The sequence below is a fragment of the Lutra lutra genome, chromosome X (assembly GCF_902655055.1).
Source record: "Lutra lutra chromosome X, mLutLut1.2, whole genome shotgun sequence".
Taxonomy (NCBI): Eukaryota; Metazoa; Chordata; class Mammalia; order Carnivora; family Mustelidae; genus Lutra; species Lutra lutra.
In genome coordinates this window covers 38,394,242-38,421,502 of record NC_062296.1, presented here as the reverse complement: position 1 = coordinate 38,421,502, position 27,261 = coordinate 38,394,242, and the positions used below count along the sequence as shown (strand labels likewise).

At 40.6% G+C, this 27,261-nt stretch overlaps 1 protein-coding gene across 4 annotated transcripts in view; it reads right to left on the bottom strand.

The window, feature by feature from the left end:
* Window positions 1–23,770, bottom strand: part of MORC4 (MORC family CW-type zinc finger 4) — a 53,095-nt gene extending 29,325 nt beyond the window's left edge. For 2 of the 4 annotated variants that reach the window (XM_047716218.1, XM_047716219.1), the window contains exons 1-9: window positions 23,393–23,769; window positions 23,202–23,274; window positions 17,316–17,448; window positions 11,859–12,076; window positions 11,066–11,213; window positions 8,630–8,762; window positions 8,191–8,319; window positions 3,959–4,078; window positions 2,452–2,552 (exon numbers count right to left, since the gene is read on the bottom strand). In XM_047716218.1, coding sequence (XP_047572174.1) covers window positions 2,452–2,552; window positions 3,959–4,078; window positions 8,191–8,319; window positions 8,630–8,762; window positions 11,066–11,213; window positions 11,859–12,076; window positions 17,316–17,448; window positions 23,202–23,274; window positions 23,393–23,494 — 1,157 coding nt within the window. In that variant the 5' untranslated portion in view covers window positions 23,495–23,769. Of the gene's footprint in view, window positions 1–2,451; window positions 2,553–3,958; window positions 4,079–8,190; window positions 8,320–8,629; window positions 8,763–11,065; window positions 11,214–11,858; window positions 12,077–17,315; window positions 17,449–23,201; window positions 23,275–23,392 lie in introns of all 4 variants that reach the window. The other 2 variants (XM_047716221.1, XM_047716220.1) reach the window with 2 other exon arrangements.
* Between the last annotated feature and the right edge of the window lie 3,491 nt (window positions 23,771–27,261).

The window sequence follows — 27,261 nt, the reverse complement described above, 5'->3', positions numbered from 1 at the left end:
CATATTAGGTTTTGGCTGATGACACGGCCATTTTATTGATCTCCAAATTGTTTCATGTATGTGACAATTCATTTTTTAAAATTTTTATTTTTTTATTTCTTTTCAGTGTTCCAGAATTTATTGTTTATGCACCACACCCAGTGCTTCATGCAATTCGTGCCCTTCACAATACCCACCACCAGGCTCACCCAACCTCCCACCCCCAACAATTCATCATTATAAATCGACTGTAAGCTCCTCAAAGACAGCAACCATGTCTTGAATTTCTCTGGAAAATTCCACAAAGCCCAGCCACTGTGCCATGCACCGGGGAGGTGCTCAGTGGTGTTATTTCTTAAGCTGAAATTCATTCTAAAAATGTTGTCAGTTTGAGCCCTGGTAGTTGCAACTGAAATCTGATATCCACAACTATTAAGAGTGATATTACAGATGATTTATTTGTAGACATTCCAGCACTGTGATGGCTGGTATCTCTTTTAGCATTCGCAGGTTTTTTATTTATAATTATTCTTTAATATTATCACAGAGCTAGTCTCTATTCAAATATCTTCAAATGTTATGCATTTGCAGTTTTGATATCTAGAATACTCTTAGGATGAATTTCTGATAGCAGACAGCTTTCTCTAATCCCCTTCTCAAAGTCCCCTAATTTTTTTTAACTAAACACCTTTTCTTTTATATAAAATACAGTAAAAAAGAATCATGATGCCAGAACTGGAATAAAAGTAATGCAAATTTATTATCCTCAAAAGACTGTATATAGGATAGTATACTAGTTTCCAGTTTTTAATAAAATGTGTAGCAGATATTAAGCTACTTGAGGCAAAAATCCTAGATGTTTATAGCCAAATAAACCTACTGTCTATAGACTATCTCTATTAGAATCTCCTGTAACCACCTCAAGCTCATCATGCTGAAATGAAACATCACAAGCCAAGGTCTAATATCTCTAAAATTTTAAAATTAGATAGGGGTGTGTGACAGAGAGGATATAAGAAAATGTTAAGTGATGTTTAGTATCTAATATTTGGATGTCACAAATCTTAACTATTTGGTTAATCACTAGAAATTCACTGTTCCTTTCACTCAAGAGAAATAGAATGACTTAGCTCTGAGACTTGTCAAACTGACATCATTTCTAAACTTTCACCCTCAAGAGTCAAGTTCTATTCAAAGATCTCTGTTCTGGACCAGACTCACATTCAAAAGGCCATTTTACTCAAATGGAGGGCAGGTAGTTACCATACCCACTGAGTAGCCCTAGTGTTCATGAACCAATTGCCCGGAAATTAATTTAGGGTTGCCATCCAAACAGCAGTCTCTTTTTCAAGCACTAAACCTAAAATTCCTATGGTTTCTGACAAATTGAGGCAGAAGAGTTAACTAATTCTGTTACATTTTTTTGTGTATATGCCCAAAGAGATTTGGGGAAATACTTTCCCCCCACTCTAAAATTTGCTACTGAGGCTTCAAGGAGAGCAGTACCAAATGTCCTCATACCTTCTCTCTCCTTATTCCCAGAACACCACTTGCCCCTTTGTGCCTATTCTTCCTGGTGCTTAGAATGTCCTTGCCCTATTTGTCCACCTAGCCAACTCCAATTTCTCCCTCAAGTTTAAGCTCAAATAGGACCTGCTTTGTGAAGCCTTGAGTGACTCCTTTAGGTGTATTTAAAGGCTCTTCCCATTTTGCATGTATCCTCCATTGAAGCAATTATTTTATAGGTTTGTGAGTTTCTTATTTGCATATATCTCATCCCATTTGTTCACAGACATCAAGGATTCTTACTTTTCATTCTTCTGTCCCTAGTACCTAGCACATAGGATATCTCATACTTGATGAAAAAGGAATGGATGACACATCCCTCCTGAAAAGTTTTACAACAAACTATTTTATCCTGGCTTTATTGATTCCTTTTTTTGTCTTCTAAAAATATCCTTGCTGCTTCAGCCTCAACAACAAGTTCCTTTTTTATTCTTTTCTTGTCTCACCTATGAAATCTAGATGCGTCTATGAAAACACATGTCTTTCCCGCTGCTTTCCTCTCAATCTGTTCACTGGCTTCAAGAAACTCATTTGGAACAAATTTCAAACTGTGGCTTTTATCCCCCCCCCAACATATTCAATACCTGCAGATCCTTTCATCCCTTTTCATTAAGATCAATACCAACTCTTTGTTTCACTACAAGTATTTTAGGAAACGACTTCCATATTCTCTCCATACTTTTTAAAGGTAAGGTTTATCTCTAGTGGGCTCTCTCTATTAGGTATCAGTAAGTTTTAATTGAAAAGTCAAATCATCTTATCTCCAATCTTGGAAGAGAGATTTGAAGGAGTTCTCAGTTAACTCATCTTGCTTGCTTTTAGAGATAATTTTAGAGGTTTCAGAGAAGAGAAGAGAATTGTAACTGGAGAAACTATTAGAAACATGTCAGGCTGGGAGTGACTCACCGGTACTCTTTGGTGTACTCAAAGTCTTGTTTGTTGTAGGCGGGTTTTAAGAAATTGCACTCGATGACTCCAATTACTCCCACACCTTCTCCATGAGTTGGCTTCGAAAAAAATAATGTAATTTCAACACTTACATTACTGTTGATGGTCTGGAGACATTTCCTTTTGATTTTAGGCAGTAATAGAAAGGTTACATAACATTCAAAGGCAAGGAAAGTACAGCAACATCTAGAGAAATACTCAGAATGTACTTCAACAGACTGCAAGTATTAAACTGAACTGGCACCTTCGACCAATTCTAAGGCAAAGATTTTCAAACTATGATCCATAGAATCTCTAGGATTTTCCAGGGATTAATTGCCTTCTCTACTTAATACACACTACTTCTACCTTCATCCGTTTTATATTATGGGATGGCCATAAGATTTCCTTTGAACAAAGAATGACAATGCTAAAAAACAGAACAAAACAAAACAAAACAAAATCAAGGCCACGTACTACTGTTCTAGGGAATGGAAACCAAACTTCACGTGAAAAATGATTTTAAGGATGCTGCGGAAACATGACATTCTATTAAAAGAAGTAATTTTTATATACATAGGCTACCAAACAGTTACTAAAGGGAGTCTGACTTGCAGTGGTTTTTAATGGGAAGCGGATACAAGAGATTTTTGGATTTACAAAGTCATTAATTAGACTGGCATACAAATATGAGTTGCACATATAAAGATGATAGAACAAGGAAAAGCAGCATAGGCTGTAAACTAGCTGTCCTGAGTCTTCTATAACTTTGTCCTACTGTGTAATACAAAGTGTTTTATCATTCTTCGTGCTTTAGAAATCTTACCTGTAAAACAGGAATGAATAGGATACTTGTGGATATTACTACTTTAAATTGCCATTAAAACATTAAAGATGATGATATTTATACAGTTCAGTTTATAAAGTATTTTCACATACTTTATCCCATTTAAGTCTCTCAACCCTGTAAGCTGTAGTATAGGCAAAGCAGGAACAATTATTACTGTTGTTTCTATTTTACAGGGAAGGAAAGGGATCCTCAGAGAAATTAAACAATGAAGTGAAAGTTACACAGCTTCTACATGGAAAAGTCAGAACTCGAATCCTGGTCATTAACAACTAAATTTTATGCTTCTTCTCCTATGCTTTGCAGTCTTCCAATACTGAGAAAGAGCTACCTTAAACACTAATAAACTGATACACACTGCAAAGTTGCTGGTGTTCTAATACTATCTCTTCTCTACGGCTACCTAGAAAATGCACTGAGTAAAGCTCCTGGATTGATCAACATCTGTGAAGAATGAGAAGTAGAAACAGCTTTTCAACAAAACACAGCTCACTGGTAACACAGAGTTCCAGGATCAGATTTAACAACTATCATTAAGATGGGAGTAAAAGCCATTCATGAGTCTATTCCCTTTGCAAATTTTAAATCCTCTTCCTCCTCTTTTCAGCCTTTTATGGCAAAGAAACATTAACTACTCACCTTCACCTGGCATCCCACCTTCTCAAAAGACTTTATGAGTCGGTTGTTATGATACATCATCATTCCAAACTGGTTATTATTCTTGCAAGAGAACCCAAAAGTTATTTTCACCTGCTTATTCTGAGAAGAAAATCATTAAGGAGACAAATGCCAGGGGATTTAGCAGACAACATTCTGTACTATGCTATAGCAAAAAATATCCAATACCATGGGACAGAAATCGGTATGACCTTTCTAGGGGACATTAAAAAATATGTAGCAGTAGTTTTGAAAATATTCTTAATCTGTGACCAAGTAATTCTCTTTCCAGGAATTTATCCTAGAGAAACAGTCAGGAAAGCCCATAAAGTTTAATGAGTTAGAGATTTATCAATTAGTTATGACAGAAAAACAAATAATTCAAATGTCTGGCAATGAGGGAATGACTAAAAAAATGTTGGTATAGTCAGATGGTCTATTATGTACCTCTTAAAATTGTGTCCTTGAAAAATATTTGGGACCCTTAGGAAATGTTCAGAAAATAACAATGAGCATTATCTAAAAATATGTATATATAAATACATGCATAGAAAAGAGTGTAGGAAAATACATCAAAATACCATCAGTGGTTTGAAATTCATTAATAATCACAAAACATTCCTTAACCTTTGCTAAGTTGCTCAGTTTGCTGTTGCATAAGACAAGAGTCATAACTAGTACAACACAAATCCACACAATTCCAGTTGACGCTTGAACAGCATGGGTTTGAACTGCACAGATCTACCTGCGCATGGATGTTTTTCAATAAATACATCAGAAAAGTTTTTAGAGATTTGTGACAACTTTTAAAGACTCACAAACAAACTGTGTAGCCCAGAAGTACCAAATAAAATAATAAAAAGTTATTATTCTAAGAATGCAGTATTTAGTATCATACAAAAATGTATGTCAACTGTCTATGGTATCAGTTAAGGCCTCCAACCACTGGTAGGCTATCAGTACTTAAGCTTTTGGGGAGTCAAAAGTTATACCAGATTTCGACTGTGTAGGGGGTAGGTGCCCTAACCACCCCTGCCCCCAACCACCCCTGCCCCCGCACTGTTCAAGAATCAAATGTATAAGCAATAAGGTAAGCCCTGCTAATCATACAGAACACAATGAAAGCAAAAGCACCAAGAACAAAAATCAGTTTTAGAGTTAAAAGGACAATGAATCGTCCTGTTGCAATATGTCTCATGAGAAGAAGTGAACAAGCTTGGATAGATGAAATAGAACGAATTATGATATGTAAAAAATGAATATGATGTGTTTTTAGCAAGTCCTATTTGATTTAAAAAGCAAGGTAAGAGAGGGAGAAAGACAAAGGGGGAGACAGAGAAACTGAAATTTTCATTAAAACAAATATAAAGAAATCTTCACATCCAAATGAGTTAAAAATTATTTGTTACTGACTCAAAAAATGATCTCCATTGTCCCCTCTACATAATAAGCTACTTGCATCAAATCCATGTAACAAATGTGTCAGGTATGATACAAAGGCATCATAAAAGTGGGTACATAACACAGTAATGTTTGGCTCAGAAAATATGTTCTGGGCTCCAGAAGTTCCAGTCAAACCTCAGATAAGACCCTATTCCAATGAAAAAGCAGGACAAACTCCCCAAAACAGACAAACCAAAACTCTATACCATAAAATCAACATTTTTAGAGATATGACAAATTCTGCTGTTGCAGGCTTTTAAAATCCTAAATCATGGTGGGAGTACATTGGGACAGGAGGTTCCCTACCCCAAATTAGTACAAGGAAAAAGGACAAGAAGACAAAGGAGGACTTTGATAACTGAGGAATAAGTAAGTCAACATCAGTGATCTCATCCCTCAGTGACCTTGGGGGAAATTTTATCAGGAGTTTCATTTCACTCATGCCTATAGTGAATTCGTTTAACCCAAATTCTAGTAGGGGAAGTTAACTAGTCTAATAGGAAGGAGGGTTGAAGCACATATCAAATGCACTGCTGTTAAAAAAAATGGGGTGCCTGGGGGGCTCAGTCCGTTAAGCCTCTGACTTGTGATTTTAGCCCAGCCATGAATCTCATGGGTTATGAGACTGAGCGTGCTTGGGGATTCCTGCTCAGCAGGGAGTCTGCTTGAGATTCTCTCTCTCCTTCTCTCCCCCACCCTCCAGGTGTGCGTCTCTCTCTCTCAAATAAATAAATCTTTAAAAAATAAAGAAGAGGGGCGCCTGGGTGACTCAGTGGGTTAAGCCGCTGCCTTCGGCTCAGGTCATGATCCCAGGGTCCTGGGATCGAGTCCCACGTCGGGCTCGCTGCTCAGCAGGAAGCCTGCTTCCCTTCCTCTCTCTCTGCCTGCCTCTCTGCCTACTTGTGATCTCTCTCTGTCAAATAAATAAATAAAATCTTTAAAAAAAAATAAAATAAAAATAAAAAAAAAAATAAAAAATAAAGAAGAAAACAAAAACAAGCCCAAATTGGAATCATCTGGCGTCCCCCACCCCCAGCCCAAGACAAACCAAGACTTAGTTATGGTTCCAACCAATCCCAGGAGTATGACCTTTCAATAGTCAATAGGAAATTTCCTGATCAGCACTATGTACATGATAAAAACCCTGATGTTCCTTCTCCCACAAAAAGAAGCCAGCCTGGCCTAAAAGAATCCTTTCTTTGCTTTTGCTACCAACTTTTTGCCCTACCCTATAAATACCTTTCATTTTGTACAGCTCCTGGGAACATCTCTTAATTGCTAGACGGGATACTACCCTAATCACTAATCACTTAACAAAGCCAATTAGATCTTCAAATTTACTGAGGAGAATTTTGTTTTTGAACAACAGGAGTTGCTCTGATAGAAAGCCACAAAAGAAAGAAGCTGGGGGCAGAAATGTGGTATCCCCCGAAACAGCAGTTAGAAAGCACTTCTTTAAAACCGGCTCTGTGAAACCTAGGACACTCAGATCCTAGCCTACATACAGAGATATTACAACTAATTTACCTACACATGTAACAAAGCTAGCTCTGGATTTGTTAACATGGACTTCTGTAGTAGAGAATTTATGTGTTCCCCAAACAGGAGAAAATCAATTGACCTAGGAGTAAGGACTTAGACAGCTTTTTAAAAAGGGAACAACAATTTCTAATTTTTGGTCCGGGAAGAAGGACAAAGCAAACTAGATAATGCCTTAGATAAAGCAAATCGAGTGTGAACATGTTTCTTGGGCCAGGAGCTGTGCTTAATTACTAGAAAATAAAGTATAAAAGCAGCTCTTCACAATCACTTAGGAGTTCCCACCCTCTCAAAGACTTTATTTTGCCCCAAAAGCCATCAACAGAGAGGGACCTCACTTCCATAGTACAACTTAAGATTTTTCTCAAGCGTCTGAAATCCATTCTCACTGTAATGGGGGTAGAAGTGAATATCAGTAATTACTCCTTTGAGTGGCTGCCATTATGACAAGTACCAGGAAATCCATGTCAAACCTGCTGAAGGTTTACCTCACCTTAGAAAATCAACCTTTGATTTCCACTCTCCTAACTTCCATCAATGTAAGTCTGGACTTGTTACAACAACAATCATACCATGCCCAAAAGATTAACAAGTTCTAGTCCTTATTTGCTTATTTCAATCAATGTAATATGTAACAAAATTCCAGTACAAACCAAACAGCGTGGATCATTCCTTATTGCAGAGGTTCTCAAACCTGGCTACTCATTAGAATTAGATGACAATTTAAAAATAAATATTTCCTATTAAAAAAAGAGATTTCAGAATCTACTGAAACAGAAGCTCCAAAATTTCAGGATGCTGTATGATTTTAACAATTTCCAAGTGATTTCTGATGAAACTGATACATCGACTGGCTTTGAGAAATATTTTCAACAACAACAAAAAAGAAATACCTTCTCAAAGAATATACTGTAGGGACGCTGGCTGGCTTAGTCAGTTAAGCATCCAGCTCTTGATTTCGCTTCAGGTCATGATCTCAGGATCGTGAGATGGAGCCCCATGTTGGGTTCCATGTGGAGCCTGCTTAAGGTTCTTTCTTTCCCTCTCCCTCTGCCCCTCCTCCCTGTTCTCTCTCTCTCTCAAAAAAAAAAAAAAAACAGAACATACTGTAATAGGGTTTGTATTATAACACACATTTTTCAATTGGAAAAAGGAAGTTTTTGTTTCTCTATGCCAACTTAGAAATCTAATCCTGGAATGAAGAGGTCAGCTTCATGTAGTTGTAAGGATACTGTGAAGGTAGGTTTATATAAATCATATCCTACATTGGCCAGGCTCTTGGCAATCATCTGGGTGGTCACCTTCTTTTGACGTAGAAAAATTTTCATTCGTGGCTTCATATACAGAATGCCACAAAATGCCTATGGAACAGTGAAGGGAAAATTATTATATGACATTGTCAGTTCTATTGACATCCTCATAAAACACTACTAGTGACAGAGATCTATTCCAGGCAAAGATCTGGCTTAGTTTCTATACCTTGTTATGTCAACTACTGCATGAAAGTGCTAGTGACTACATGAGCTCTAGCAGAGACAGTGAAAAGGTATCCTATCACAGGGCTAAAAGTTTGTCATCTTTATCTAACTAAAGTGAGACCTTGTTCTACAATATTTTCATGGTACAAGACATCTTACCTCTCATTGTTGAAGAAAAATCACTCTTACTCACCCGTAAAGAATACTCTGTTTCTGGCAGCTCACAGGTAACACCACCAGTATCTTTTTCTTCTGTGCCAAAGTCTGATACCAGGATGTCATATTGATCTGTATCAAAGTCCAACTCAGACTTTCCATCTTTATTTCTGGGTAAAAGAGACAAGTACCAATCTAACAAATACTGGCTCCAAAGGACAAAAATGCACTAGGAACCCAAGAGAAAAGAAACAATATGAGCCAAAACTCAGACACCTACTTCTTTCCCTGACTATCAGTGCAAAGGAACTATAAATTACTTGGTTTGAAGATCACACAATATTTAGAGGTATTCCCAGTCTAAACAAGTTGACTATGTTTCATAGAAGTAGTGATGCCAGGTACAGAAGAAAAGGAGAAAAAAAGGGGAAGGTGGAAATATCTGATCTGATAAATGGATGTCAGCTACCCTCACGGTGCGATCTTAAAATAGATCCCAACTTTCGGGGTATTGCTGGGTAGGTCATTCAGCAGCATCTTCACCAACTGAATAAATAGAGGAATGAATCAAAACCTCTTCTGATTTCAGCAATGGTATAAGGAATAATGAAATACCAAGATTCCCCAGATCTAATCCTATTTCTTTGAGGGGAAAAAAAGGTTGCTATAGAAATAGCATATATCTGCTAGTCCTCTGGAATATCATTTATGGAATTATCATTTAACTATAAAAGTACTCATAATCCTTTCATAAGGGTCTTTCTTCTTCTCATAATCTTTTTGGGCCACTTAGCTTTGATCCACTCCAAGACTCTGCATTAGATCACTAACAACTGCCAGAGTAAGAAGGCAAGACCCATCTTTGTTCCTGGGAAAAACGCAAAACAAATGATGGGCTATAGAGAAAACATATATATCAGTTACCCAAGTTTGTTCCATGGAATCATAGTTCCCCCAAATACTCTTAAATAGGAAACAAGTAATAAGGGTTGTATGACTGAATAAAATTGAGAAACAATTCCTGGCCCTCAGGGCCACCTCAAGCTCTACCGATATCCACCCCCCGCCCACGACACACACACACACACACTCCAGGCTCCAAAGGCTCAGAGCTGTGGTGTTGAAAATGTAGCTCCTTCTTCAGGGCTGGACCAGAGCCGTTATGGTCTATATGAAGCCCACCTCACTATAATAGTATATTCTGAAATTTCCAGGATATTCTTGATTCTTGCTACCTCACTCCACTCTCACATACTCTGAGGAGGTTTCCTGTCCTCACCATTCCTCACCATTCACCATTCAAGGAAAAGGGGTATGGAGAAACTATTTTTTTTTTAAACTGGGAAATACCACATTCTATATTGCTCTCTTAAACATTCAATGCAGATTGAAATAACATTAGCATATGAAAGCCTCTGAGAAGTCCTGCAATAAAGTAACATGGTAAATTTTGTTTAAGCCAGTTTCCTCTGTTATTTGACCATGAAAACTTTTATTCACATAACACCTAATACCATATAACTTAAAAACAATGTACAAAGAAAAATTCTGCCTAATATGTCTGAGTCACTGGAAACACCACAGGAAAATGATCCTTTATAATATAAATTACATTACTTGAGATTTTTCCCAGTAGGACACAGAAGGATCTAAATTACCAATGTGTAAAACAAAAAACAAACAAAAAAAAACTTCCTTATGTTCTTCTTTTTAACTCAAAGTACTTTGTATAAACCAGCAAAGTTTTTATATCATTTTACCCAGCTAAGAAATGAGGCAAAATACTTCACCTAAGGAGAAAAAGAATGAATATATCTGATACCCTGTTCTACTAAAGATACTGTTATTTCCTCTTTTATATAAAAGGTCTCTAGATTTTTGTGGACACTGTTAAATGTATTCCACTTGACAGAAGATTAAACACATGATGACATATCCTAGAGTATTTCTAGATGGTTTTATTAGTTCTAAACGTATGATGTGAAGCCAGCCTCATTATAGTTCAAATTTATGTGCTTCAAAGATTTTCACACTTCTAATCTAGCTACTCTGAAAGCACAACTAAGAAGTCCTTATTTTAAAGATCATGTTGTGCTTTGTTACTCTAATTTGTCTTTCTCATACTTCATCTCCATTGTCAAATACGTAAAATAACTATCATTATCTTATCTCCATGAATATAAGATATTCATAATGGATTCTGAAGATCTTAGAATAATGTCAAACTGTCTTGATTATTTGTGGCAACAGCCTCAGGATACGCATGTCTCTATTTCTTCAAGCTCCACATTTTACCAGTAAGAACCACTTTCTCAAACGGGAGCTGTGGTTCCAAGAAGTTAAGGAAAGCTATGAAATGAGACACAAATATGTATCAAATTTATCCACTCTGCTTTTCTTAAGAGATTTCTGAAAATGTCCTTCATCGTACTACTTTTGCTTACTTGAATCTATCATCCTTGAGATACTATACCTGCGGATGTTCCAAATGAGAACACGAGTGCCTTTTTTGCCTGGGATGGCATCAAACTGGGAAAGCAGGTCATTTTCACTGTTGAAAATTGAATAGTTCAAGATGGCTTCTAGGCTGGGCAAGGAATCCTCAGTAATAATCATTTTTTGTAAAACCAAATACAGTCAAAGAAAAATTAATATCTTAAAAGGATGCTATCAATTAGTAAGATCTGCCTTTTGGGTTGCATGTTTAGACAAAATATAGACACACAGTCAGAAGTACAGGCAGTATTGCTACAGAAGGAAAGGGGGAAAATGGAGAAAGGTTGCAGGGACAAAACACCAAAATCAGTTACCCCTGTAGACTACAGCTTCAAAGATACAGTGTAAACAAAGGCTATTTAAGAAACAGATCAAAGGCTGAATTTTTAGCCTCTTTGGAAGCAATGAGTTCAAACCTGGCTACTGTGCTGCTTCGGTCAAGACAACCTGTGGTCTAACAGAAACAACAGCTTGTCTTAGGTGTAGGGAAACAAGCCCTTCTTCCATCAGATAAGCTGGTGAATAGTATGTATCTCAAAACAATGGACATTTCAATACAATAAAAAACACATCTAAGCTTCTGTCAATGGTACATTTATTTTTAAAAGTATTTCATACGGTGAGACTCCAGGTAAATTTAAGACCCTTGAATAACTCTTTAAATATGAAAACTTTTGATATCTGGATTTGAGCTAAAGACAAGAGCTTTCTATCATAATAGTCATATCAGGCCCATTTTAACCAACATTCACCATTTCCAGAAAGGATATTGTTTTGCTGGTTGAATGGAACAATTGGTACAATAACTGCCTGGGCCTGGACACATTCCAGATAGGTCTGTGACAGGAGTCCAACAGTGAGAGTACCCCCATTCTTGGTGAAGACGAGAGCATCCTTTCCTAGCCGCATGGAGCCTGACTTGAAACCATTACCAAAGACCCCGATGGGACACTGGCTCTTCTTTATTACTTTATCTGTAAAGCCAAAGCTGTAATTAAACAAGAAAAAAAGAAATCAGAAAAAAAAAGAAACCAGAAAGATAAAAAGCATCCTAAGACAGGCTGACAGGCAGAATGGCTTATGAATAAAACACACTTATAAAAAGTCACTCCTTCTTTTTTCCTTTTGGTACCTCTGGGCAAAACTATTAAGTGAAAACCGTAGGAAATTACTATGATGTATTGCCCCGGGTTCTCCTATGTAGCTGGTATGTGTACACACAGTCATACTTGACAAATGTCAAGATGGCCTCTTCTTGCTGTCTAACAGGGAGAACTGGAGGAGGCGGTGGGCAGCTGCCTTTCTTATCTAGATACAATGGTTCTGACTGCTAATAGTGAAGTTAGGGTAGGGTGAAAAGGGTGGTTAGCTCAGAGTGTGCCCAAGTGCGGGTCACAAAAGGAACCGACAGCAGTGCTGGTCAGAAGTATGAGATCTAGATCACCCTCTAGAAATCTGAAAAGCCAGAGGCTATATATCTTAACAAGTTCAACCCTCCACCAAAAGGATAACCCTTCCAATTCTTAACCTCTGCTCCATCTGCTGGGACAGTTCATTGGAATGTGGCCAAGGGATAAAAATAGGTAGGTCCACCACTGAGTATCAGCAGGCAGCTGCAGAATGAGGTCTCTCTTGTTTTATTAGGGACTTACACTGTGTCACCTCAACAATGTCTGCAGCCAGATCCTTTCCCTTGTTTAGAGACCCCATTCAAACACACAACAGAATAACAGAACCAAAAAAAAAAATATGAACAATACGAAATCCAGAAAATGATGACTGACTTCCTCACGGTCTTCTCTCAACACAAATAAAACTAATTTTAAGGACTGCTTCTCTCCAGACAAAGTGTACAATGTCATACACTATCACTTGTTCAATAAATATTTACTGAGTCTCTACTATGTGCTGCGCATTGTACTCAGCACTGGAGACACAACTGTTAATAACAACAGAAAAGATGTGATTCTTGCCTTCATGGTTTACAATCTAAGGGAGAATTTCATGTATTACAGATTAGATGCTTCTCCAATATCAATAAAACAGAAAGTCTATCTGGCACAGCTGAGTGGCTTGGCCTCGGTTCTTTGGAGAAGGTCTGAGATGCCTGGTTTCTACTTCCTGAAGGCTGTGGCTTGTGCTTACTCCCTAAGAAAAAAGGACCACCTTTAAATTTTCCATTAAAAGTGTTACACAATAAAACCATTATGTCCTTCTAGACACTTCCTAGGAGCTTTGTACATCCTAAATAAGTCTAACCACAGTAAAAGGTAATTTCTAGGGCAGCAGTTCCTTGGAAAATACCAAAAGATCATTGAGTTTCTGCCATTTATGGGCCTCAGTAACCCAGGAAATAAACTTATGGAAGCTGGTGAAATTCAGGCATTCCTAATCCTCTTGTGTAAGAAGTGCCTAAAAATGATGGAGTCATTAGGGGTATTAAATTATATCTATCTGAACAGCATATTTTAAGTTATAAAGTAGCATTTAAACCTTAATTTTAAACTAACTCTAGAAGTCATTCTGAGAACTATCCTGGGCTTTCCTTTCCCTCTACTTCAGATCAAATGCTGTATCTAAAACTTAGGGCTCCTCATAAACAGTAATTCCGTAAATACAGAAATCCAATGAAAACAAAATTAAGAAGGAAAAGACTATCATTAAATTCCTTTAAAGTCCACAATGAATTTTCTTTAGCTTTTGGGGATAGTGTGAGGTAGCTAGTCTAAATGTCCAGCCGCCTTTCTCCACAAGAAATAAATCTATATGGTCATGTGGACTTAAACCATCTCTAGTGCCACACAAGCTTCAATTTGGTGCTTAAGGGAAGTGGTGAAAACAGGGAGAATCTATTCAATCCCCTTAAGTTCCCAGCTATTCCTGACTCTCCTGCCATCTAACCCCTCTTTTTCCCTTTATAAGAAGTATACAACCTCCTGGTGTTACTTAGTTTAGAGAGATGTGATGACTATATTAGGCTGAGAAGACAAGTAATAGCTCAGGGTCAGAACCAGAAATGAAAAAGGATAAGAAAAATAAGAAGGGAGGAGCCGGAAGCTCTGGATTTTGTTGTTGTTGTTGTTATGTTCCAGTTAACCTATCACATCCATGTGTTCTTTTATTCCATCTACAGTCCTGTGTTAGGTATTCCATTTAACTCAATACTGTGGAACGGATGCCAGATCCCAGTCAAACAACTACTGAGTATAAAAGCCCTCACAATGAAGAACAGAATTGTATGGATGCATTTTATATAGTTTTGTGTAGCTCACTAATTTTCCAGAGATCTCTTGGCTTAGACAGGTGGCTTCCCTAAGTTAAATCCCGTTCTATCATTTTGTGTAAGAGATGGCAGTCTTTATACACCAGGGGGAGGAAGGCTGAATACCAACTCTCTGAGTGGAATGTGGGGAGACAGCAGCTTGCTCCCAAGGTCCTTAAAATGTCAAGATTCTAGAATCTAAGGAGATCGATTTAAATTGGGACTCTGACCAATGAAACACACCTCAGTGAACCCAAGGACACAGGAGGGCAGGCAGTGCTGCTTCCTAGATATACTGGTGATGTAATATGGAACATAAAACAGTGGAACACTGCTAAACACAGTTATTCTCTGGCTGTTGTTTTAGAAGAACAGACCTACTAGGGAATGCACTACTGAGCAGAGGTGGCAAATACCTTTAATCCAAGGATCTGTGGCTCTTTTTAATCCTAGACCTTTGAAAGAGGTTTTCTACCTTGTGGAAAAAAGCAGCTGGACATTTAGACTAGCTGCCTCACGCTATCCCCAAAAGCTAAAGAGAATTCATTGTGGACTCTGAAGGAATTTAATGACAGGCTTTTCCTTCTTAATTTGATTTTCATTGGGATTCTGTATTTATGGGAGAAACTTGCTGCAGTTAGAGAACTATTTTACTAGCCTGGAAATAGGAAGAGTAGCATGAAAGGTTGGAAAATGTGGATAGGGTTATTACAAATGTTTTTGGTGAAGTAGAATTTCAGTGGGCTTAGTCATTTTGCATAATTACCTCTATAATTATACAAAAGTAATACTTCCCTAACCAAATCCAGAAAAATGAACATACTTAATTTTCAAGGCTACCACTAAAGTTCAATTATTTATAATGAAATTATGGTAACTGGAATCCATGGTCAGGAGTTAGGATTGGACTAAATGAACTTTTAAATAAATGGGACCTTCTAGCTCATTCAAATTTGTTTTAAGATACGACCATAAATAAAATCTGGTATATATACTATACATTAATCCAGGACTCATTCAAAATTCTGTAAAATTAATTTTGCAGTATGAAGAACAATTGCCCAGCTCAAATTAGTGGGAAAGATACTTGGTATGATAATGCCAAAAAACGCTACGGCTAAGTAAGTGTCTGCCTGGTTTGGCTATTTTGTTCTTTGGGGAGGGAACAAAATTATAAACAGATAATACTCATCCTTTGTATTTCAATTCAAATGCCCCGTCTTCGGGGGATCTTTTTTTGATTCCCTAGACTAGGTTAGATCCCTCCACCATATACTCTCATAGAAACTGTCTTCCTTCATAGCACTTACCACTAAGTGAGATAACCTATTTAGTTGTATTACTAGTCAATTCTATTCTGCCCTTCTCACTAAACCATCAGCCCCTTGAGAGCAGGGATCTCTATCTGGTTTACCACTTTATCTCCAGTGACTGTCACACAGGTGCTCAGTAAAAATTTCTTGAATGAATCAGGAACAAAAACTGTTGTGATTGTTTTGAAACCATCCTCCTCCTTTCTCTTGCCTTGTAACTAAAAGCACCAACTTTCAAGGATGTAGTTCCACAGAACAAATTGAAGGCACTAAGATTGGCTGGGCCCACTATCAGACACCCATGTCACTGGGATAAAGTGTGGTGGGAAGGATTTACTAAAGAAATAAATGATTTTAGGGGAAAAATAAATATATACCTAATTAGACATACCAATATTTTGGTTCCATCTAAAATTTTATTTTTTAATATAAAACACCAACTCGAAGAGCTAAAAATAATGCTATAAATTAAAAGATAGGGCCAATTCCATACCTTCACCAACATACTGGCCACATCTCTATCTCACCTCTAGAAGATTTCCTCAAACATTCTTCTAATTATGAGGGTCTGAGACACAAGGTACACAGACTGCTGAATGGTAAAACATAACAATTTCATTGGTTAATGCCCAAATTTCATTTCTTTTCTTTGATGGATCAAATGGATTTCCCTATAAACAGGGTTATAGAATTAGACTACCTTGAAAAAGAACTACAACCAAATGAATGCTTGCCATTTTTATAGTTTGGAGCCCTCTCCCTCCTCCACAGAACCCCTCTTCCATTGTTACTCATACTTCACACACTAGTTCAGGAAGCCACAGGGAGAGTAATTAACCTCATCTGCTAAAAAAAGAAGAGAGAAGGACGTGAGGAAGCACTCATCTTTTACTGAGTGATATGTGAAGATAATCAAGTACAAACTTACATTCTCAACTACAAACGTTTTTAAAGTAATTAAATGAACTGAGAGTTGCAAAAGAAATCTCTATCACCAGCTTCAGCAGTTAGAAGAGAAAATTCCTGAATTTTGCCATCCTACTGCAAAACCTTTCAAAGATTATGTGTATGAATGTCTTCTATTTATCTTTCATGGGCCTTGATTATACCCAGGCATATTCATGGTCCTAACGCACAAATCATCCCGACTGCAATACTTCTGATCAAAGAATGAGTTCAGGCTAATAAAATTTGGAGGTGGTCTCAGGTCAGTGAAGGCCTTCAGGTCTTTACACTTGCTATTCTCTGCCTGAACTCTCAACCCCTTGCCCCTTGCTCCTTTACCTTGTTAAATTCTACTACTCACCCTCAGATATCTGTTTAAGTATCACTTCCTCTAAGAGGCTTTGACTGACTTCCTGGATCAGATTTGGTTCCCCTGCTGGTCTATCCCATTGCAACCTATGCTTTTCTAGTGTGCTTACCATTTTTTATTATGATTACTGCTCACTGTCAGACTTGCCAACTAAACTGTAAGTTCTATGAGGGCAAGAAGAGTATCTACTGCAGCACCAATGCCCTGACACATAATATATGCTCAATAAATATTTGCTGAATGAATAAACTGAAAGGGAAATATTAAAGAAAACTATGAAGCCCTAGGTAGAGTTTGTGAACTCAAGGCAAGAGAACAAGAACGAAGACATTTTTACCTGAGCATTCGGTGTAGTTTATGAGGTGTCATTCCACATCCGTCATCAGTAAAGGTCAAACAAGATTTATTCTTGACCTCCTCAACATCTATAAAGACCGTCCTGGCAGATACATCTGGATCTACAGCATTATCTGCAAAAGGTAGAAATCTGTGATATTAGATCCCCTTTTCTCATATTTCAGTAAAATCTCTAGTTCAGTGCCGCAAGACAAAGAAACTGGCCTTTATTCCCTTCAGGTGGATGTCCCCAAAGGTGGGTGGGGCGCTTTGATGGTAGTGCACTTACTGGGTTATTAGGAACAATAGGTAATGATGGCAGATGGAGTTATAAAGCTGATTTCTAGATTTTATATAATGACTGAGCTGCAACCTGCCTTTCTCCCTTCACATTTCAGGGTCTATGGGAAAAATAACTCCTCTACACAAAGCATTTTGCTCCATTTTCATCTTATTACTTCTTTCTGGTCTTTCAGCCACTTCACTGCTCATAAACACATACAGGAGAGGGGGGCTATGGAGAAGAGTTAAATCTGCAATTTTGGTGCACACTGCACACATCACAGTGCATCTGTAAACATTTTCTTTTCTTTTTTTCTTTTCTTTTTTTTTTTTTTTACATCACCTCCTCTGTTAAAGAACACAGACATTATCACCATACCTGTTTGTGGCCTAAGAGGCACTGAGTTAGCAGTTCAAACCGAAACATTTCATTGGTGGTGGTGGTGGGGTCCCAGTGAATGCTAATAAGCATGCTTACAGAGAGGGTGGGATTCTACCTAAGTACACTGTCATAGTCTTAAAGGTGACACTGTCCCCCCTCATTAAATAGAGAAGGTGGAATCAAAGCAGAAAAAGAAAAAAACCTGTAGATAAAGTTACATGATTCTTCCTGAGTTCCGTCTTCATAACGGGCTTCATCACTCTGAAGTCACCAATAGAACCTCATTCTAACATCCGGGCAAAGCTCACAACTGTCCAGGGGTGCCAATGTCTAGTAGCCATATCTTTGTGCTCCAGACTTGAGGTCACACAAGTGTCAGTCACGGACACACAGACTGCAACAGCCTCATCAGGACCTGCTGGCCCGAGTGAGAGGGCAGTTTGAACCACATGTCAGATGGGTTCCCTGAGCACTCCTGTCCCTACTAGCTCTTTAATCAAGACAGAGACCTTCCCTTCCACCCCCTTTCCCTTCCCCTGGCATCCGAGACTACCTTACTGATACCACATGGCTGGGCAGAGAGAGCACGAGGTGGGGTCCTGGCTGTGTATTTGTCCCGCTGCCACTGTTCAAATCATGGCATTTCTCCACTGGGAACACCCCTTACAAGCAAGAGAAATATTACTCACATTCAAAATATAATCTGCAGTTTCAGTTATAACTACTTGGATGTGTGGAATGTCCAGCAATGAAAATAAGACATGGATTGATTTCAAGGGCCATAGTGGTATTGCCCGTGTCCATTGATAAAATCCTCACCGACTGTAAGCCAAACAAGTCTTAACAGCAGTAAACCATTACCAAGAGCCCCAAAAGGGAATTAAGAGGTCTGAGAGAGTCAATCTTTAAGAACTAGGTGGGGCCAAAGTCCTGTGTCATGTGGTAAATCAAGTGGGCCAACTTTTTTGGCAGGAATTATAAGTTTGACATGCAATAGAGGCTTTATCACAAATACAGTCTTTTACTTTGTGTGAGAGGCAGTTTTTTTTTTTCCTCAAACTGACAGAAGGATTCAGGACTGTGAAGCTGCCTACATTGTTTCAAGAAACCACTTGGCAAACAGGCCCTGAATTGTTTAAGGACTTATCAGTCACTCTTGCTGGCAGAAAGCTAGGGCCATTGAGACTGATACCTTTACCTTGTCAATGGCCAGGGCGTCATTTCTGTTTTGAAAACTGAACACAGGAGAAAGTCCTTCTAACATTTTATGGACATTCACAACTCAAGCACATCACACATGTCCATCCCAATTCTAAGTGTATGTAACAGTGCAGTTAATGAATCAGCGCGCACCTATCACAAAATCACTTTTCATTCTTTCCTGTTTACTGCAGATTTTGCCCAAATGCTATTAGACGCTTTTTTTTTTTTTTTTTTACACGGAAACATACCAGAGAGTTTTAACACAGGCACTCCCGGAGTTACAAGGTAGCTGCAAAGAAGCAGCTAGGCATTTTATCTCCTGGGCTAGAGGCTGCTGGAGTGGGGGAGGGGAGCACCCCAGCCGCCAGGGTCAGCTGGAGCAGCATGGAATGAGACAGCAGCCAGCAGCAGCAAGCCCAGCTTTACACTTATTTTCAGTTTGAAGTGACCTTTCCCTTGGCCTCAACAAATGAAATTATAATAATATCAAGGTCAGCCTCCACAAGTGAACGTATAATAATAAGGCCCCAATCTGGTGGCTGGTTTTGATCCTCTATATTGCTGCTTAACCTTCCAAAATTGTATCAACATGTAACACATGCTATCCCAGCCCACCCAGCCTACAAACAGGTAGGACAGGCAGAGAACCTTGGAGAACCCCTGCTCCTCTCCCCCTGCCCACCTTTTAGGCCAGAGTGCACTACCACATCCTGGGATGTCTTTATCCTCCTAACCTGGCCTACACAATCTCACGTGCTACCAGATCCCAAGGAGTCTTTTTTTTTTTTAAGGATTTTATTTACTTGACAGAGAGACAGCAAGAGAGGGAACACAAGCAGGGGAAGCAGGGGAGGCAGAAGCAGGCTTTGCACTGAGCAGGGCGCCCAATGGGGGGCTCGATCCCAGGACTGAGATCATGACCTGAGCCGAAGGCAGACACTTAATGACTGAGCCACCCACGCCCCCTACCAAGGAGTCTTCTCTCTCCTAAATCGGTCCAGCTACCTGGAGTGGGAAGACCCTATCTCTGTCTCCCCTTCCTTCCTTCCCTCCCCTGCCCCACCCGACTTAGGCAAGAACATGAGAAACCAGATCCCAGGGAATCTATCTTATCCCTTGGCCTGGTCCACCTAACCCCTGATCTTCTAAGAAAGCATTCTAACTGAATGAAGCCTCAGAGCTCATCAGAACATGAGCCGCAATGAGAAACTGTCCCATGACAGCCTCCCTGGACAGACAGGACAGCAAGTGGAAGGTAGCTTTGAGGTAGCACTTTACAAGCCCCCCATCCTTTCCCGTTCCAGGAAGACAGCCTGTGTGGATTCCTGCAAGGCTGCCAGGGCCAAGCTGCTGCCCCACAGACATCCTGCAGGTAACTAAAAGCATTCTTGTCTAAAATTACGCTCATCACCTTCCAACACAAGCCAATCTTTGCTCCTGTCCGCCCCCTCCCCCACACCCCCCCATAGCACCAGCATTCAAATGACCACAAGTTTGAAATTCAAAAATCATTTTTTATCCCTCACTCTCTCTTACCCTATGCATCCCTAAGCTCTCTCACATCTAGCTTTTTCTACTCCCCCGTCACTTTCTTAGTTTACAGAATTTATTCCCACTCATCTGGATTATCACATTAACCTCCAAACCAGTCTTTCAAAATCATGGCTGTCTCTCTTTTCCAATCCATCTTTTACACTGCTACAAGATTAACTCTCTTGAAGCCCAGCTCTGATCAGGACTTCTCCCCGCTCAGAAAACTTCAGACTTAAATAGCTGGGCCTCCTAGTCACATCCTGGCCCCAGGCTGCCTTTCTAACCTCAAGACCTACTTGGTACTTGGGATTAAAAAGACCCATGCTTGAGTCCTAGACCTGCCACTTACTAAACATGTAATCTTGGAAAAGTCAGTTAAATTCCTTGAGCCTCCATATCTTGATCTGCAGGACGAGAATAATGACAATAATAATATTAATTATAATAATGCCATATAATAATACCTCAAAGGGTAAAGTTAAAAATGTACTTGTGATGGCACTTTATAAACTCTCTAAGGACCTACAGTTGTAACTATTTTGTAAACTCCACACTCTAATGAAACTCAGCAACTCTACTCTTCATGCCTTTGTTCATGCAGTTGTTTCTTTTGCCTGGAATGCCCTCCCCTCCCCACACCCGTATCCACATGTCCCAATCCTTCAAATCTCAGCTCAAATGTCACCTCCTCTACAAAGCCTTTCCTAACCCTCCTCTTCCTGGTAAGCTGGAAGTCATCCCTCCTTCCTCTAAACTCCCACAGCACTTGATATGTAGATCTTTGCTGATATACCACTTTCCATTTTGCTGTTATACAAAGCATAGACCTTCTGTACGAGTTTCCCCCCCCCCCACTAGAAAAGTGAGTCTATGTTGTTTTCATTTTTGTTCCTACCATGGTGGCCTTGCCCACAGTGAACGCTCCATAAATATTCACTGAATGAATGATTCACTACAAAATTAATGCGTAAATGGAGGAGAAAAAAAATCGAGGGAAAACCTAAAATGAAAACTGTGGGTTACCAGTTAACCCTTTGCTCTCCTTTTCTTCCTACTGTTAATATTACCACAAATAGCTGTGACTTGTTTTTAAAATCTGTGTTTCTCTATGCATGTGTGCAGGCATGTGTGTCTACATAAATAATACATACACACTTGCACTCATAGGAGTCATCTTGGGCCCAGCTTTAAGGCTTTAATGTTTGGGACAAAATTAATATAGTATAGTCAAAATTACAAACAGAACACACTCTTCAAGTCACCTCTAAAGTTTAGTATGCACAGTGCAGCTGTGAGGGAGTAACACAACAACTTCTCCCATTTCCCCCTAAGTAAATTGTTATTTTTCCCTCTTTTTTTCTTTTTGGTGAGTTACCCACACAGAGGTCTGGTTCCACCCTGCAGAGTTTCGCTCAAAGGATGGCACAAACCCTTAATGGTACAGTCCTTGTTCTCTAGGACTCAAAGTGTGTCGAAGTCACTTTTTTTCTTTCTTGCACCTTCAAAAGAACGGTCATACACGATGTAAGCATTCTTGTGATAGTCAATCTAATCATCAAAGTTCTCTGTCACCCTTCCCAATACCTCTTCTGACCCTTCTGCTGCCCGCTGACTTCGTGCTCAAGGCAACTCACAATGAATTGCTTCCGTCGGGGCTGGGGCTCATCTGGCGAGCTTGGAAACCACTCTTCAAGATTTTGTTTGCTGCTACCTCGTCCTGTAACCATCTCTCCCTTCTTTCCATGTCTGAAACATTTACAATGTACTCTCTGTGCTGCATTTTGTCCGGGAATGCCTTTCTTCTTTGCTTTCTACACAGTATTTAGCACACTACTGCAAAAGCTGGTGTACTTGGCTTCAAGGGATCAACTGAAAATGCTTTAAAAGCAAACATCGATGGAGCGAGAGGTTAAGTGCTCAGTATTCATTCCAGCGGTGTGAGGGCGCTCGTGGACCACGAACCCAGCCCTCCGCGGTCGCAGGGAGCCAAATGCACTCGTGTCATCTCTTAAAAGATGTCCCATCATTCCCAGACTCTCTGGTCCCAAAAGTTAAGAACTTCGTTTTCCAGACCTTTCCTGAGGACCCTTCCATAATGCCCCTCTGCTAACTTGGCGCCCTCCATCGGTCGCCAGTCCTTGAGGAGCCCAGCTGTCTCGGGCCCCGATATTTTTATGCATCTCCTTTTGATTATTAACTCAGCTATCCAAAGTGCCCAGAACATCACGATCCAGAGAGAAAAACCACACGGGCGTCCTAACTCTTCGGACACACCTTGTTTCCTCAGCTTTGTCCGCGGAACCTCTTCCCCCTTGGCCGGAGAGCGGTCCCCCTCCTCCGCCTGCGGAGCCAGGGCCGGTCCCGACGCCCCCACCCCAGCCCCCGCCAGCCCGCCGCGGCTCGGCGCATTCCTCTCCCGTCCGCGGCGGCACCACGTTGGCACCACTGCCTCGGGCTATCGCGGCCAAGCCCGCCCTCGCCACTCACCTAGCAGCTCCGCGATGGCACTGAAGGGTCGCGTGTGGCTGCTGGAGTTGCTCTGGAGGTAGCGGGGGCTCATCTAGGGGCGAGAGAAGGTCCCGTCCCGCGTGAGGCCTCGGCCCGCCAGGCCCTCCCCGCGCGCCCCCCACAGCCCCCGGGCCCGCGCGCGCGTCCGCCCCCTCGGGCCCCCGACCTACGGTGCTCAGGCGGATCCCAAAGGCCTGTGGGCCGCCGCCGGGCCGAGCCAGCCCGCTGCCCGGCGCGCCAGGGCCAGCGGGGGCCCCTCGATGCAGGAGCATTTTTTTGGCCGCCACGATACTCGCTTGCTGCTGCCGGACTCCTAGCCCGGCCGTCCCGGACTGGCCCTCGCTCGCTCTCCCTCGCAGCTGGCGGCGGCCGTCTGGGGCTGACCCTCCCTCGCTCCCACCCGCAGCTGGCGGGGGCGGGGCGCGCTCCAGCCACCTGTCCCGGGCGGGAGGGGTGAGGCCGGCAGAGCCGAGCGGCAGCCCCGCCCTGTCAGCACCTCTCCCGACCCACCGACTGCCTGCCGGGGCGGCCTCCGGGCCGTACAGAAATATGGCGACCTCCTGACAGCCGCTCCTTGATCCCCGCCCCTAATTAATTCTTGGTGTTTGCCATAGGCCAGGCCGCCGAGCGGGAAAGAGCGCGCGGGGGGGGGGGGGGCGGGTGTGTGGGGAGGGGCGGGAATGAGGCTAGAGGAGGGAGAGGGTGTAGGGATTTCTGGAACGGAGTCCCAGTACGGCTGCATGACTAACGGGCAGGATAAGACAAGTCTTACAAGTTCGAAAAGACTACAGTTTTGCTATCTGGGAAGATAGCAGTCTTGCGTGATGGGAAAGCATTCTGACTATGCTGGCTCCAGTGCCTCCAGAAGTACCCAGAACTTTCTGGAAGGCAATTGGGAACTCATCTTCAAAGCTTTGCTAGTGTACAGGGAGGCTGTTTATGAAAGAAAACATTGGAATGCACTTACATGTCCCCTAATGCGGGATTGGTTAAGTTATGTAGTATCCATGAAATGGAATACTATGCGGATCTTAAAAGCCATGTTTGTAGATGCATATTTATTGATGTGGGAAATATTCATGAAGGAATTAAACAAGAAGTTACAACATGTGTAACGTGATATCTCTTTTATTGGAAAAACAAGTCTCTATATATGCATATATATTCACACATACATAATACATATGCATGCATATACACACACACAATGAGAAACACTTGACATGATGTATTCCAGGATATCTCCAGGTCTGGAACCATACATTTGTTTATTTTTCTTATTTGCATTTTCCCATTTTTGTGCTATTATACCTACACTCTTTGATTATAGAAAATAATTGTTTAATTTTAAAAAATACAACATTCCCTGGTGTGGATGAAACAGAATTTATTTGACCATCCTTCTAGGACTACTCAGGTTGTTCTCAACTTTTTTTTTTTTTTTTTTTTTTTTTGGACAACACAGGAAGTGCTGCCTCAGGCATCCTCATGTATAGATCATTAATTTCTGGTACTATAATTTCTACAGAATATTGCTGTCTAATAGCATATGCGTGGTTTACTCTTAATAAATATTGTAAGATGGAAGCAATTTGCCCTCAGCAAGTCAGCTATTTTACCATGCTCATTGTGCTAGATATCTGGTAACTCTTTTAACTTCTTGCGGATCTTCTGAATAAAAGATAGGATCTCCTTATTGTTTTAATTTGCATTTCCCCAACTACCAGTGAAGCTGAAATGTTTGTTGTACATTTGAATCTCCTTTTCTGTAAGTGCCTGTTTATATCCTTTGAGCATCATTTTCCTTCCATTGGGTTCTTTGCATTTGTCCCTTTTTGTGGTATCTTAAAATTTTTTTTAAATACACAAAAGTACAGAAAATGATATAACAAATCCCCATATACTTATTACTCAGATTCAAAAGTTATCAACCTTGCCAGATCTGCTTTATATATTCTTTTCTTCTTTTTTTCATTTTTGTAAGCATTTTAGATCAAATCTCAAGCATCATATCATTTTACCCTATATACGTCTGTGTCCTCTAAAAATATGGACTTTTCTAAAAAACATAACCACTATGCCATTTTCACCCTAAACAAAATTCATAACTTTTTGATGTCCTCCAGTACAGTCCATATTCTAATCTCCTCCATTGTCTCGAAGGTATGCCTTTTTACATTTGGTTTATTTAAACCTAGATCCAAACAAGATGCACACACTGCATGGGGTATTTGTCTTGAACTTACTTTAATTTAAAACAGTCTCCCCTCTTTTACTTCATGCTTTTGAGTCGCTGAAGAAACCCAGTCCCTTGTAGTGTTGAATGCCCTATGTTCTCATTTGTCTGTTTGCTTCTTCATAATTACCATTCAGCTTGCTCTTCTTGTTAGAGCAATAAGTGTAACTTAACTAGAAATCATGAGTTGGCTCTAAAGCTTTCATTAGATTCTATTACGAAGGTTTTCTGAAAGCAGGAATGCTCGTAGATGGTGCTATAGACTTCCTGTTGCATCACATCAGGAAGTACCTACGATCCAACACTTAATGATATTCAGATTGATCAGTGGGTTCAGGTGGAGGCAGCCTCAATATCCTGCTATAAAGTTCCCCATCAGCCTTTCACTTTATGGTCTCATCAATGTTCATTGTCTGAAAAAAAAAATTTATTGGGGTTGCAAAACCATGATCGTCTAATCCGCTAAGTTCTTGGGAGCTTAGGCTGTTTGGTTGGTTGCTCTGAAATATAATTCCTGTAGGAAGGAGGATCAATGCCCAATCCTTTCCTTTTCATTGACAATTTTTAGGACGAAGAAGCTGGTGCCTGTGGTGGATGCTGTGATACGCCGGCCCATCTCCCATTTCGATAAAGGACTTTGGGGCTGAGCTGCTTGCTGAGAATACTGTTGGCAAGCTGACTAGAGCTGTTAGTCCCTTCGGGGATTGCCCAGGTACAGAGACTTGCTTCACTCGAGCTCACCAAGTTTTCTGAGGCGGCCACAGTGTTGGCCCAAAAAAGGAGTAGGAAAGCCTTGATCATGTCAGTCAGACTGGGGACAATTCCGAAGGGTCATTCTAACTCTAGATCTCTCTGTGTGGTTGCCTGAGGCTGCTGGTGGGCCTGCAGCGCCCCTCCACTCCCCCTCTGCCCTTACAAGCTTCTTTCCACAGCTGCTAATCCAAAAGACACCTCTTTTCCTTTCTTGTTTTTCCCCCGAAAAACACCTCTTAGTAAGGAAGCATCCTGCATGCTACAATCTATCTTGCAATCCATTTCCTGGGGAACTCAAATGATGATGCTTGAAACGGAGACTTAACCAAGAAATTGGCGCGTAGATGCTACTTGGGAGCTGGGTCACTCACAGCCCAGTTGACAATTAGGACCACATCACAGATAATCCCCTGCCACAAGGTGGCAGTCCTATTATTGTTAAGATCTTCACGAGGTGGTGAACTGGAATGGTATGTCGGTAGAAGAGAACATACGATCTCGTGTGATATATATTGACTGTTTGAGCAATAGGGGGGAAATAGTAGCTCTAAGACCAGTAGGATGCAGTGGTTATTGAGCTCCCAAGAAGCGTAAACTCCCCTTGGAGACAGGTTTGCTAATGCCAAATTCAGAATGTTTCCTGGGAAAGAACAGGACCCTGACACATGGTTTGGGGCTATCTAGATGGATGCCACCAAAATCTCGAATCCCCAGATTTGCCTACAGAACTCATCTGACTTCCCTACTGATAACCTCCTTACCTCTTGCTTAGAGATGATGCAGAATTTCTCCTCCACAAGGCAGTGTGCACTCACTTTCCCTCCTGGCCACTGGGCCTATAATGAAGTGCCTGAGCTTGCTTAACAAGGCCTGATGAGGGAGGAAAGTGACTATGCCCCCAGGAAGCCACAAAATCTAGCCAGCATGGATTGGCAGGAGCTGGAAAAATTCCCATAGAATTGGATTCTGCAAGCGCCTGATCGATGGAACTAGACTATGATGTTGGATACAAGTGAGTTTCTCAATGCGGGAACACTCCTGGAGTATAGG